The sequence below is a fragment of the Asparagus officinalis genome, chromosome 5, assembly GCF_001876935.1.
Source record: "Asparagus officinalis chromosome 5, Aspof.V1, whole genome shotgun sequence".
Lineage (NCBI taxonomy): Eukaryota > Viridiplantae > Streptophyta > Magnoliopsida > Asparagales > Asparagaceae > Asparagus > Asparagus officinalis.
Genome location: NC_033798.1, coordinates 408,114 through 421,275, shown reverse-complemented (window position 1 = coordinate 421,275; position 13,162 = coordinate 408,114). Strand labels below are relative to the sequence as shown.

Here is a 13,162-nt window from a genome sequence, read left to right as displayed (position 1 = left end):
GTTTGATATTTTACTTTGATGGTGCCCATAGTCCAGAAAGCATGGAAGTTTGTGCAAGATGGTTTGCAAATGCTGTGAAAGATAATCAGCATTCATCAAAGCATGACTTCATTGATCGACGACAGTGCAATGGTCAGACTGTGAACAATCACTGTAATGGATCAAACAAAATTTCAAAAAGGGTAAGATCTTAAACACTGTTTATGTAACATTTTCCACATACGAATATGAAAATAGTCATAGATGCTTGCACTTTGAGCATTCTTTTCATTTGCTTTGTATGGATGGTTGAGAAAAATATGTTTCTGATATATTTTCATTTGACATCTACGATAGGTTCTTCTATTTAATTGCATGGAAGTGAGAGACCCCCAGATTCTGCTTCCCCAACTCATCAACACTTGTGCTTCTGTTTTCCCAAGTTTTCTTTACCTTCTGTAGAATGTTATATAATGTAAGTCGAGTTTTTCTACGTTTTGTAATTGTGTAATAATTGACTTATCTATTTTTCCCATTTTGATTGTATCTCCATTATACTTTGAAATAGAGATCTTCAGCTAATTGTAATGATATAATGTTTTATTTTTCATCCTTTCGTAGATATGCATCATGTTATTTTTCTTTTGAGATTGTTGATATAAGATCCACTGCTTATGTTCTTACACTTTAAGATTTGATTCTGTATATATATTGTTATTACATAGGACATTCCTATGAGGTAGATACTGTAAGATCCATCAGTCGAAGCAAGACAAAAGCTAGCCTCAGTAGGCATGAGGTTGAGGATTTATTTTTATTTTTTTCGAGGTAGTTCCCAAAAGATTTAAAGGATACATGAGGCCTTGAAACTTGATACATAGCCGGCCTTTTGCATTATAAAAAAGATAGATCATGTTCACAAGGTGAGTTATGTTCTCTCTTCCTGACTTTTCTCTCTTCTTGACAGGTGTTCATTTCTCAAAAGCTCTTTTTGCTCCTTGCATGTCATCATATCATAGAGTCAATTCTGCTGTTTCTGCAGTATCGTCAGATATTTCTCAGGATACAACATGGCAGTCAACACTTCAAAAAACTTGGGAAAAATTAATCCATGGAAAAGGTGAGGTCATACTTTAACTGTCAATCTGCCCATGTTAGATTCTTCAAGTTAGAATTAGTTTTTATTTGCCTTAACATTTGCCATTTCAACTTAAAGTAACCAGGTTTTTACAATGTAATGCCTTGTATCTTCCTGATAATATCAAAAAAAAAAGGTTAGGTAATTAGATTATGATGGTAGATCTCCAGGCTTTTACAATGTAATGCCTTGTATCTTAATGATATACTAAAGAAAGGTTAGGGAATTAAATTATGACCAAACTCTCCTTTGTTTCCATATTTTTTTCAGCAAGTATTTACTCAGAAGTTTTCTGCAAACTTTCTTTGGTCAAAGTTTAACAAGTTTTACTACTCCATAGGTAGTTGTTTATATTGTAATAAAACACGAGGAACTGCATAATATCATAAAACACGTGGAACTGCATAATATCAGCAATGTTAAAGGGAGGGTTTGGCTATTGGATGTACTAGTTTGATGACAGGTATCGATAGCCTTTGTTTCAAAAGGAGGAGACGAATCATTTACTAATTTATAAATAAAATAATTTTTTTTGAATTTATGCAAATTTTGTCTGCAATTTTATCTTTAGCTAGACATGCTGTTCTTTTTACTCCTTTAGTAATATCCTACCATGCATATCTCTATGTGGTCTTTTGGTTATATCATGACAAACATTGATTTCATCGTATGTCTTCTAACAAAACTTGTCTCTTACTGTCTTAATTCTACTGTTTAACCTCCTTTGCAGATGTGAGTCTGAATAACTGCTACAAAATTGAAAGCCCTGAGCACTTACCATCATCTGGATTTCTAAATGAAAATTACCCTAGCAGTGCAGTGATACCATCATTGCCATTGACAATAAAATGGTTAAGAGATTGTGTTAAGGACAACCCTTCTCTCCGGCTTCAGGTAAGGTCAAATTTTCATGTAATAAGTAAGTTATTTTTTCAGCGCAGTGTGGTTTTGTTTGGTCTTTCATGTGCTTGTGAAAAGAAATTGTGTGCGTTCTAATATTTCTCGTAAATTGCAAGATTCTAAAACTCTTTGGAGTTGCACATTAATTATTTCCAAATAGAGTTGTAAATAAAATCACTATGAAGTGGTAAAAGAAGGTTATACAAATTATAAATTCTCTCTCAAAATATGGTACCCTTGTATATGGGTTAAATGCAAGCAAGACCCTCCCATACTATGAGATGTTGCCATTTATACTCGCTAAACTAATTTATACTTAACCCCCGACCCTCGGGCATTATTATTTCTCCGCTAGGGTGAGATGTCATGCAGTAGTCACGTGGCAATAAATTCCTCACCGTTATAGTAATAATCTACTTACATGATTAATCTACTTGCATGATTCCCATGTGTCATCTTAACCTAATAGGAAATTACACTGGCATATATTTCGAAGGAATATCTACAATATCAGGGGAGGATGATGACATGATTTGAATGATATTTCTTTGAAGGTTCTCGTGACGGGATCCTTGCATCTGGTGGGTGATGTCTTGAAGCTGTTAAGGAGATGATCATTAAGGGTTTTACTACAAAATTTGCAGTTTTATATACTCAGTCACAGCAATTTGATGGTTGGTTCGCTGTCTTCAAACTTACAAGTAGCAGACGACATCACCTTCAAAACTATGTTTAAGTATATTACGTAGGTCGACTATTTCAACTTCATGTATCATTAGTTCCATTGAAATATAATTGTTTCTCTATTCTTAAATTCATTGTTGTTGCGATGCCAATTATTTACATGTATACAGCAAATTTTGGCTCAATGGTGTGCTCAGGAGTTGTCATTAATTCTTCTTGAAACAGTTTTGAGCTGAGATTTTTCTCCTGTTCTTAAAATAAGTTAAAACATTTCTGGTGAATTATATTTCTGTTTCGTCCATACAATACTGCTCCATATATACTGCTAGTATGAGGAGGAAAGTGCCTTTCAACCTTGAACCAATGGTACTTTAAACCATAACAGAAATTCGTCAGCCTGGATATATAGCAATATTAAAATACATGATTTTGCATGGTCATTTTTTGAATTTGCAGATGGTTAGGGATCAAGTTGGTATGTTTCTGGAACAAAATTCTCAAAATTGAGACTAGCCCCCCCACCCCCAAAAGAAAAAAGTGCGTTGATGAAGCTTGTAGTAATATAAAAGGCTAAAGCTTGGGGTTGCTATGAATTTTTCAATAATTAAAGAGTAACTGACCTTCTACCTGAATGTATGAAACCACATCTTCTAAGGAATAAGGTCTGCAAAGTAAAGTGTACAAAGGAGTGCAGATTCTATCAAAACCCCTCCTACAAATAGAGTGATTTATACGATACATGGGTGGTTGGGAGGTTAGTTTGGGAATTTTAGCTATTTTATAACGGTTAAAACCAATCTCATTCTTGTAGGGATGATTTTGATAGGACCCTCAGTGTGCCTGTGCCTGTGCCTGACTGAAGAAACATACTTCCTGCTATGTCTTCAGTCAATTATGTCCTAATACAACAATCAACTTAACAATCAGCAGAATGTTGCAGATTCGGATGACTAAATGCAACTTCCTGCCAAAAATCTGTTAGAAGAAATCATTGTTTTCCAGATCAAAGGGCATAACCGGTACTCCCTTGTTCCGCCCTTTCTGATTTTGTGATTAGGGCCTGCATTTCAAACGTTGTAGATGCAACATAAAAACTAAATACTATACACACAGCAGGGCAAGAATAAGAGAAAAATGGCACGAGTATGATACGTGGATCAGTAGAGGAAAAAATGCAAGGTCAATGCCACATCTAAAACATAAAATGTAAACCAACAATAGTCGGCATCTACCACAAAGTCGCCCAAAAAGCAAAATTAGCATCTGTGTAGCGCTTGAAGTAGCATCCAAAAACGTCATTGTATATACCCTGGTGCGCCTTCAAGATAACTTAGACCATAGTTTTGAAGCAGCGTACGCAATAAAACTTCTCCCATCTTTCCAACATCAGTACAGTCTGCACTGCCACCGGAGAACATAGGAAAGTAGCTTTCCCTTCGCTTCAGCAGAAAAACATAGAGCTGCAAACCTTTTCATGCAGCCTTGGCAGCTCTGGCACAGGAATTGCCCCAGGAGCCGTAACCCCCCCATGGCTCGAGGAAGTCTCTGACATGTCGTCAAATTTCATAAACTGGCCCATCTGGGACGCTGCGAGGTGCGCATAGCAAACTGGAGCAACTAAAGGAAAATGAACATCATCAGGACATAGTATAACACATTAAAATGTGTGATGTTGCCAAATCCAAGGTAGAGAACAGAGTTACAGCAAGTAAAAAATTAAAAAAAATAAAATAGTAATAATAATAAGAGACACCGCCACACTGGGTTTAAGTTGCCACATCTCATTTAGAAAAAAACAAGCTACCAAGATACATAGAAATGCATACGCTAGCAAGGCAGGCAAGGTATTAGTAGTGGGAATTTGACCGTATTATATATCATGGTATATTCAAATTCTACGACTCGTATCATTTTAGGTTGGACAGCTTCTTGATTCTAAACTACACACTATCATTTACACAATGGAACTGGCTTTGTTTGATTAATTAGAGGTGGATTATCTTTGTGTATAATAAATCAAAGCCCTAATGTGTGTATAAAAAAAAATCAAAGCTTTAATGCAGCTTATTACAAATTAGGACCAGTTAAATAGGAAACCATCAGTTGTATAACATATGCTCTATCAGAACGGTTTTGTACAGGTAATACCATTAAAAATAGTCTAAAAATCTATCTGATTAGAATTAAACAAAGAAAAAAGGCATGGTTATGGACAGAAATTAAAGTAGGTTGTAAAATGGCCTGTAGGCGTCCACATAAAATGTCGAATGGAAAAGAGAATATTTTGATTTTAAGTGTAAAATAGTTTCATGGTTATGAAGGAATTTGTGCCCAATATTTACAAATCATCAAAACTGAGAAACATCAAAATAAACAAAATGTCATCTTACCTACAGAAATGGCAGTGGTACTCCTCTGGTACCTGTATGTCCAAATTTTTATACTAGCGTTAGTCAATTTAAGTTCAAACTATCAAATTCCAGAAAGAAACCTAGTGCTACTTACACATAAGATAAACAATGCACAAGCTCTTGCAGATCATCTGGTGCAAAGCCAATCTCATCATGTAAAACATGGTAGTGTGTTGGACGTGTGGTTCCCTGTCAAAGGACACTTATAGAATGAACAGGGCAATAATAACAAAGGAATATGTTGCTACAAGTCTAAACGTGATCCAAAGTTGAGAAAGAAAACCCAAGGAAATATTTAACATCCTCAAGAGAAAAATGAATGAACCTCACCTCAATTAATTTCAATTGACAACAATTTTTTTTGAAGGTTAGATTAGCGAAATATCTAAAACTTACAATCATTCCTGCATGAGAGCACATGTAGAAGTCATAATTCCTAGGGTGACAAACTTTGTTGTCAACTACAGTACCTGTGGAAGCAGAATAAGTTACAGTTAAAAGTAACAGCAAGTAACTGTCTTTTAAGATACATTTGAAACTTTAAATGACAAAATTAAGCATACAATGAAACTAACCAGGTGGAACATTATCAGGTGATCCTGGCTGAAAAAATTTGGTATGGTGATTCTTTTGGGCAATTATCACCAAAAACTTAGGGCACCATTGTTCATCAAGAAATTTGCATGCCTGAACATAATAGAATAGAAGCTCCCATAAAACCATATCATAAAAAAATGTCATATTAAGATACTCATTATTTTGGATTGCAGCTATTTCCAAGTAACAGACCTCAATAATTTGATCCAGCTCGATGTTCAACACCTGATTGAACTGAGATTCACTCACACCATCCCTGAAATCCAGCGATAGATAAACTAAACACAAAGTAATAGGAAGAAGGGACCAAGCTCAAAACAAGAATAAGTTATTCATCCTACATTCCAAGAACAGCCTCTATTCTAACTATTTTCGCTGAGGATGGAAATCAGTACTTGATTATGCAACATATTGATATAAGAATGATGAGTAAAAGTCATATATAACTACAATGTTATAGAAGCCACAAAAGTAGATCCTCAAAGCATCTGTATATTATACACTTCATTTTTTGTATATAATAATGTTATAAGCATATCATTCATATCACTGAAGTGTCACATGGAAGCTAAAGAAAGAAACTGAAAAGGCAAAACTTGTAGAAGCTGAGTTAAAAAAAACATACCTGAAAATAATAATTTGGTCAGGCTTCCTTTTTCCGGAGCTTGTGTAAAAATCTATCAGAAGTTCCCTATGGTTAAGAACTAAGCGTGTCAGTTACAGAAATAAGTAAAATATTAACAGAAGAAATTATTATATTTAATCAAAGGCCTCACCGGATAATGCCATCATCATCAGAACCTGCTGGTTTAAACAAAGAATCTATCATTTCAACCTTAGGACTTTGGGTTCTTACACAAGCTCTGTACCGAGAAATAGAAGGCCATTGACGTGAGCCTACAACCTAGTACAGTAAAGAAATAATGATAAACCACAATGATAAATATAAGATAGAGAATAAGAAAATATCACCATATAGACAGGGGGAAAAACAATTGCATTAGCATAGGCATTGAAGTAATATATCAACAGATAATGTGTCTAATATAGCAAGGCAAATAAGCAATTCAAGCAATTCACCGCAGCAATTGATGGAACATCAGAATGTCCAGGTGAGCCGTGTGATACATCCATGCCTAGTATAAGTGTCGGTGACTCAGAAACAAGGGGGATCTTTGTCATGCGCTCTTGTAGCAATAATGAGTTAATTCCACCAAGCTGTGAAAGTGAAAGTTAAGCAGCAGCAATGGCAGAGAACAAAACTGAACAGTGAAAGCTAAAATTTGACCTACCTTTGCATTGATCTTTAGTAGAACATTAGTAAGGTATTGGTCATTAACTCTTTGAGGTGCAATGCATTGTGTCACAATTCCAAATTCAGCAAGACATTTTCGCTTCCAAGGTCCTGTATTATACACAAATTTTGAACATATGAGCCAACACAGATGTGACAGGCTGAAAAACTATGCTTAATGGAGGGAGGAAAAAAGAGAAAAACCATAAACATCAGAATTTTTGCGCTCAGATAAAAGGCAGAGTAGAAATTTGGGAGCTCCCGGAAGCTTTGACTTTATCTGCTCAAACATATCTTCAACTCTTGCAGGAGCAGGGGCTCTCCGCATAGAAGGATTCTCCTCAAGCACAACAAACGGGTCATCTACTTGCTATAAATTAAGCAACACAGAAATTTCAGTAGGGTCAAAGAAAAGTATTCATTTAAACAATATGATCATAGAAATGAGCACATACAATTCCTTTCATCTTCCCACATTTGATCAGATCACGCACAAGATTTCTCATATCACAACGAGCAGAGAAATTCACAACAGCCCACTTGTCTACACAAGTGGCCTCAAAAAGTTTCTGCAAAACAGCTACTTCTAGTTTAAAAAAAAGAAAAAGAAAAAAAAAAGAACTTCAACAAAAGATTGTGATAAAAGAAAACCTTGTTATTGAAATTCCACCTCCCGTTCCTGGGCATGAAGTCTTCCCCATTCCCAACTTTTAACTGTAACAAAAGAACAAAGTTATTCCGCTAAGGGACTGGGGAAGTACTGCAAAATAACAACTTATTGTTGAAATCAATAAGCATCTTCAAAAATAATGCATAGATAAAGGATGTAAGCAAACCTTAGGCGCTTGTAGCACACGGCCATCAACCTGTGTAAACTGTGCGCTGATAGAGACACCACATGCTTGAAGCATGGGATCAGCATCATAGTTGTTGTACTTCAGTGCCTACAACATAACTGGATGTTTAATGAAAGTTCATAATTGATATGTATGTTCAGACATTATAACAGGAACTTACATTGCTCAAAACTGACATTCTCTCTTGAGGTTTTTGCCTCGACTTTTCAACAAGCGAAGATCTCTGGAGAGTGGATAATGCCTTTGTATATCTTTGCAGAGACACCAGGGTGCATAGCTTTGCAGGGAAGAAAATCCAAGTTGAATTTAGTAGGCATAATGTATACAATAAGATAACAACTGAGATACTCGAACGTGTACACATTAGTTCATAATACCTCCAATGGGAGGTAAGTAGGCTTCTTCGGTTTTCCAACATTGATGCAAGGAAGATCACCGGAATACCTCAACTCTATATTTCTGTGTTTGACAAAATAGTCATAAACAGTAATTTCTGTCGTGTGAGCGTCACAATCTCCATTGGCATCTTTGGCAGTTCTTTGTTTCAGAGTAAACCTGTGCAAATAATAAATCATGAGATAAGGGAAGCACTAGCAAACATAGATAATAAAACAGCATGATTATCATTAATTAATTGGTATAGTGAGCACAAAACAAAAAGGATGGGAAACATAGAAAAACTGGAAAATTGACCACGACATATAAAAGAATTACCAATTGAACGCAGAAATTTTCCATGTTTGGAACAGAAAGACTCAAAATATACTATAAACTCAAAGTAATAGCCAGCGACAAGGCAAATCGATTTGTATAGTGAGCAGAAACGAAAAGGATCCGAACTGTAAAAAGCTGCAAACATAACTGCAAAAGTGACCATAACATATAAAAGAACTACCAACTAAACACAGAAATTTTCAGTGTTTGGGGAAGAAAATCTCAGATAATACTACAGCTTCAAAGTGACAGTCAGCCACAGAAATAGGATTACATCTTATTTGCAACTTAAGGGCGATTTGCTTTGCTGCAACAATTGACAATGATGACATGAGTTGCATGCATAATGAATTGAGACATCACATAAGAAAAAAGTAAATTGGTTGCTTGCAGATAAAGATACTACAATCCAAGCTCTGCTATTTGCTAGCTATTGCTAAGGAATAGAAAATGTGAAAGGTGGTAATTCATACACAAGAGTTACTATCCAAACAAGCTGAGTAACACCATTTAGCTTCCTGACACAAGTTACATGGAGTAATGCGACTTGTTTTACTGCGACACAAGGTAACTTGGCAAATAAGAGCTTCTTGAGTTGCAGAAAGGTGAGCAAGATTGCAAGAACAAAGCCAGATACAGCAACATCAATGAGAACATCTTGAGTTACAGAAATCCACTTGATGCTTGCATTGTGCCAATTGATTCACAGTTTGGATATAAAAGCATGACGTGTTGTGTTTGTGAAGAGGAAGGAAAAACTTACATTTGCTGGTTGCAAGGTAATTCACTTAAACCAACTATTTTATATTCCATGTTTGTAGGACTTGCCTTTATCCTCAAATTTTTAAGCATACGCTTCGCCTGTTAACATACAAGACAACGAATAATGCATATCAGAGAGCTAAAGAGAAGCAGTCATATAGGAAAAAAGAGAATCATAAACTCTTGGATCGATTTGAACTTACCTTTGCCCAGTCAATTGAAAATGGGTCCCTTACTTTCTGATTTTCAATAATAAAATCAACAAGAGGCCCTGGTTTAACTATCATGGTCGTTGAGACATCTGCAGACAAGAAGCGTGGCATTAGGCAACATAAATGAAACAAAAAAGAACTTACTAAGATACCCAACCCACCAAAATACAATGGCCTGAAACACTCTGCAGTGACAAAGAAATTACCTATGTTCAATGACAGGCCACCTTGGGAGGTTCGGAAGCTAGAGTGGAACCCTCTACAACCTAAGACGCCCCCACCTATATCAGTAAAGTTTGAAGGGTTGTTCTGGAAAAAGGATTGACGGACAAGCAAGCAACCCCTACAAGAAGTAATGCCTTCAGAAAAAGAAACTCAAAACCACCTGTATATCACAGAAAAAGTGAATTACTGATAGAATATCACAAGCAAAAAAACATACTGCTTTGCTGCATGCTGTCTTAAGATGATATCAAGCACTCGCAGTGCTTCCTGAGAGTTTTCAGTGTCATGGCCTTTTAAAGCCATTGCAATTGATTGCATTGGAATCTTTGCAGCATAATTCAGCTCAACTTTAAAGGACTTTGTCTGGTAGGGACGCCGCAAACGCTTACGGTCATTCTCCCCTGGGCTGTCATTTCCACCTGGGCTTCCATTGGCAGCAGTTCTAAAACGAAAAGGAAGGTAGAGAAGAAACAGAATATCAGCGCCCAGAATACGGATCAAGTATAGCAACTATGAACGAATGCCGCAAACAAAGCATTAAAGCACCTATTCGATGATGCATCCTCCAAAACAACAAGGAACTCATTCTTCACTTGTGGTAGGGAACCTATTGTAAACAAACTCTTTTCCCCATCATAAGCAAACTCCTTGTTACCAAGCTCACTATCGTAGGTTTGGTGTAATTTGTCAATAACTTTTCGGCCAACCCCCTTACCATCCACAGGCCGATCATCTTCATACTTCAAGTTTACCTGCATATATCGGATAAAAGCAGTCAATATCATATCAAGTAGGTAGGCTCAGAAAGGAGACAAGTTTGTACAGATAAATAGAAGTGCAAAACAGGGGCATACACTGTAGTGGTAAAAGTAATCATCAACATTCCGAACAGAAACTTTGAAATGATTTGTAACAAGTTGTATAGGGTGGCCTCGCTTAGCCAAGCCGCGTCTGGGCATTGGAATACGCTTTGGAGTTGATGGTTTCTTAGGTGGCGAGCATCTTTCCGAATCAGCTTTGATTGGGACCACCCCAGGTGGCACTGGTGGCGGAGGCGGCAAACCCTCCGTCCCATCTTCGGTTGGAGAATTCATTTTCAATTACTGACCTGCCAAATAAGAAAGGCCTTAAAACTATCGAATTACATTTGGACTTTGTGGCACTCATGGCTAAATCAAAGCATAGAAGAGAGCAAATAAATGTCCAGTGAAGATGCATAGTAAGAGGAGAGTCGGAGGGCAGGCCATGTCTCTTAGAGCATTAATGAAAGGGAGGCGCTACAGGCACACCCTTAGGCACACCATCAACCACACTCCCCTCCTGCTACAGTGCAGCGGCCCCACATGTGATTTTTCTTTAAAAAAATCACATGTGGGGCCACTGCAATGTTGCAAGAGGGGGAGTGTGGTTGATGGTGTGCCTAACGGTGTGCCTCTATCATTTTTCTTAATGAAAACATATCGCACGAATGCTGGCAGCAAAATGTACATAGTTTACATATGGTTCACGATATGAATATTCAAGTTGGCAACTAATATGAAAGACTGATTTACTAGAAACATAACATAATTAAGATTGAAATTTTTTAAAATTCAAAATACTTTTCAGGACTATATTATACAAACCAAGACGCACCAAAAGATCTGAACCAAAAACAAAGACAAACCACATGAATAAATTGCAAATGCAATGGAATTCATCATTTGGTTATATAACTGACCAAATAATAATAAATTAATAATAATCACGTTTTCCACCAGAACAATCAGCACACCTCATGCAGGATTTATCAAAAGTTTTGAAGGAAAACAAACTCTATAGAAATCAAATGAATCAATATCCATGAACTTGCTCTGATGATACTAACTGATTAACAACAAAATCATCACATTACCCATATGATCTAACTTAAATCTCAACAAAACCCTAAATACTCCATAATCACTCGGAAAAAAGCGAAGAAAACGCAAAGAAAAAAAAAGGAAGAGAACAAAAAAAAAAAAAACAATGCACGTCCTGAAACTAAAACCCTAGACGAAAAACTGAACAAAAATAACCGAAGATTCGAACCTTTTCGGCTCGCAACCCTAGAATCTCTCTCGGATGGAAACAAGAAGAGGTCCCCAAAAAACCCCCCCGAAAATTTTCATCGGCGTCAAAATTTATTATGCTCTGATGATATCTCCACCGTACGTTTGGATATAACTCGATCGTACGGTGTAGAACAATTTCGCGTAGGGTTTTTATGCGGGGCGCACGTCGCTCCCGTCACGTGTCAGGCACGCCGAAGCTTCTGTTTAATAACGGAAGTAGGCTGGTCCCAAATCGCACGGTCAGGATTCGATGCGCCCCATCTAGTGACGTGGGGGGGGCGTTTTCGTCTTTTCCACGGGAGAGAGCACGAGGGGGGTGTGCAACTTTGGGTGGACGAAAATGCCCTTATCGGATACCGTCTTGCTCGGAGCTTAGGCTCTGTTTGGCAAAACTAGCTGAAAGCTACGAGATTATAGCTGAAAGCTGTTAAGCTAGCTGAAAGCTGTGAAATTATAGCTGAAAGCTTATAGCTGTGTAGCTAGCTGATTAAAGTAGAGCTGTTTGGCAAAAGTAGCTGTATAACTAGCTTAAATTTATAAATGACTAAAAAGGACATGCAATATTATTGATATAAAATTAGAATTACTCAACACTCATTTATTTATTTATTTACTAGTTAGATTGCACATGCAATGCACGTGATAAAAACAATAACCATCATCACATAATAAGGGAAAACATTATGAAAAATACACAAATATTGAGAGGTCAATTGAAAGAAAACAGTAAATACGACATCTAATACTGTAGGCAATTATCACATTGACTCCCATAATAAGCGAGCAATGTTATCACGAACTTCCCTCATTTCAGAAGTTGTCCCTCTTGAAGAATTACTATTCTCATCAGGATCCTCGAGTTCATCTTGAGTTTCATCTTCGGGTACATAATTTGGTTGTTGTTCTAACACTGTAAACAACGGATCATCGACTGAGTTAATGCGAATATAATTATGCAATGCAAATGCGGCCATAACAATATCAATTTGGGTCTTCACACTATACTGTGGCATTTGGTGAAGAATCTTCCATCTTTTCTTCAAGACTCCAAATGATCTCTCAATACAACTACGAAGAGATGAATGCGCACGATTAAAAGTTTCTTTAGCATTGGTTGGCGCCTCTCTTTGAAACTGCGATTGATGGTACCTTATTTTGGGATACGGTACTAAATATCCCAGTCTATCCGGATATCCTTTATCAACCAAATAATATCGACCTATATTAAAATTTAAGAAAAGTGAGATTAAATAAAGAAAATATTATGACTATAATATATCGAAGTAAATAAATTTA

The 13,162-nt window shown here is 36.7% G+C and overlaps 2 protein-coding genes across 2 annotated transcripts in view; one reads left to right on the top strand and one right to left on the bottom strand.

The window, feature by feature from the left end:
* Positions 1–2,979, top strand: part of LOC109840735 (folylpolyglutamate synthase-like) — a 19,153-nt gene extending 16,174 nt beyond the window's left edge. Inside the window, exons 11-16 of the mRNA XM_020409480.1 lie at positions 1–182; positions 337–411; positions 460–463; positions 947–1,099; positions 1,848–2,011; positions 2,572–2,979. The exon at positions 1–182 is cut by the window's left edge and continues 85 nt beyond it. Coding sequence (XP_020265069.1) covers positions 1–182; positions 337–411; positions 460–463; positions 947–1,099; positions 1,848–2,011; positions 2,572–2,631 — 638 coding nt within the window. The 3' untranslated portion in view covers positions 2,632–2,979. The remainder of the gene's footprint in view (positions 183–336; positions 412–459; positions 464–946; positions 1,100–1,847; positions 2,012–2,571) is intronic.
* On the bottom strand, positions 3,826–11,945 carry LOC109840327 (protein argonaute 4B-like). Its single transcript, XM_020408918.1, has 23 exons — positions 11,844–11,945; positions 10,628–10,881; positions 10,320–10,525; positions 9,991–10,215; positions 9,755–9,891; positions 9,540–9,637; positions 9,338–9,435; positions 8,238–8,415; positions 8,021–8,137; positions 7,840–7,947; positions 7,655–7,717; positions 7,459–7,572; positions 7,208–7,373; positions 7,002–7,114; positions 6,790–6,927; positions 6,486–6,613; positions 6,335–6,400; positions 5,902–5,965; positions 5,688–5,799; positions 5,509–5,582; positions 5,207–5,301; positions 5,092–5,123; positions 3,826–4,318 (listed from the first exon to the last, which is right to left on the bottom strand). The coding sequence occupies exons 2-23, from the start codon at positions 10,865–10,867 to the stop codon at positions 4,143–4,145; spliced, it is 2,748 nt and encodes a 915-aa protein (XP_020264507.1). The 5' UTR covers positions 10,868–10,881; positions 11,844–11,945; the 3' UTR covers positions 3,826–4,142.

Excerpts from the sequence above, each read along its gene's own strand:
- LOC109840327 (XM_020408918.1), bottom strand. The coding sequence starts at position 10,867 with ATGAATTCTCCAACCGAAGATGGGACGGAGGGTTTGCCGCCTCCGCCA. Across the intron at positions 5,966-6,334 it reads GACCAAATTATTATTTTCAG|GGATGGTGTGAGTGAATCTC; the intron begins GTATGTTTTTTT and ends GCTGGATTTCAG. Across the intron at positions 5,800-5,901 it reads AGCTGGATCAAATTATTGAG|GCATGCAAATTTCTTGATGA; the intron begins GTCTGTTACTTG and ends TATTATGTTCAG.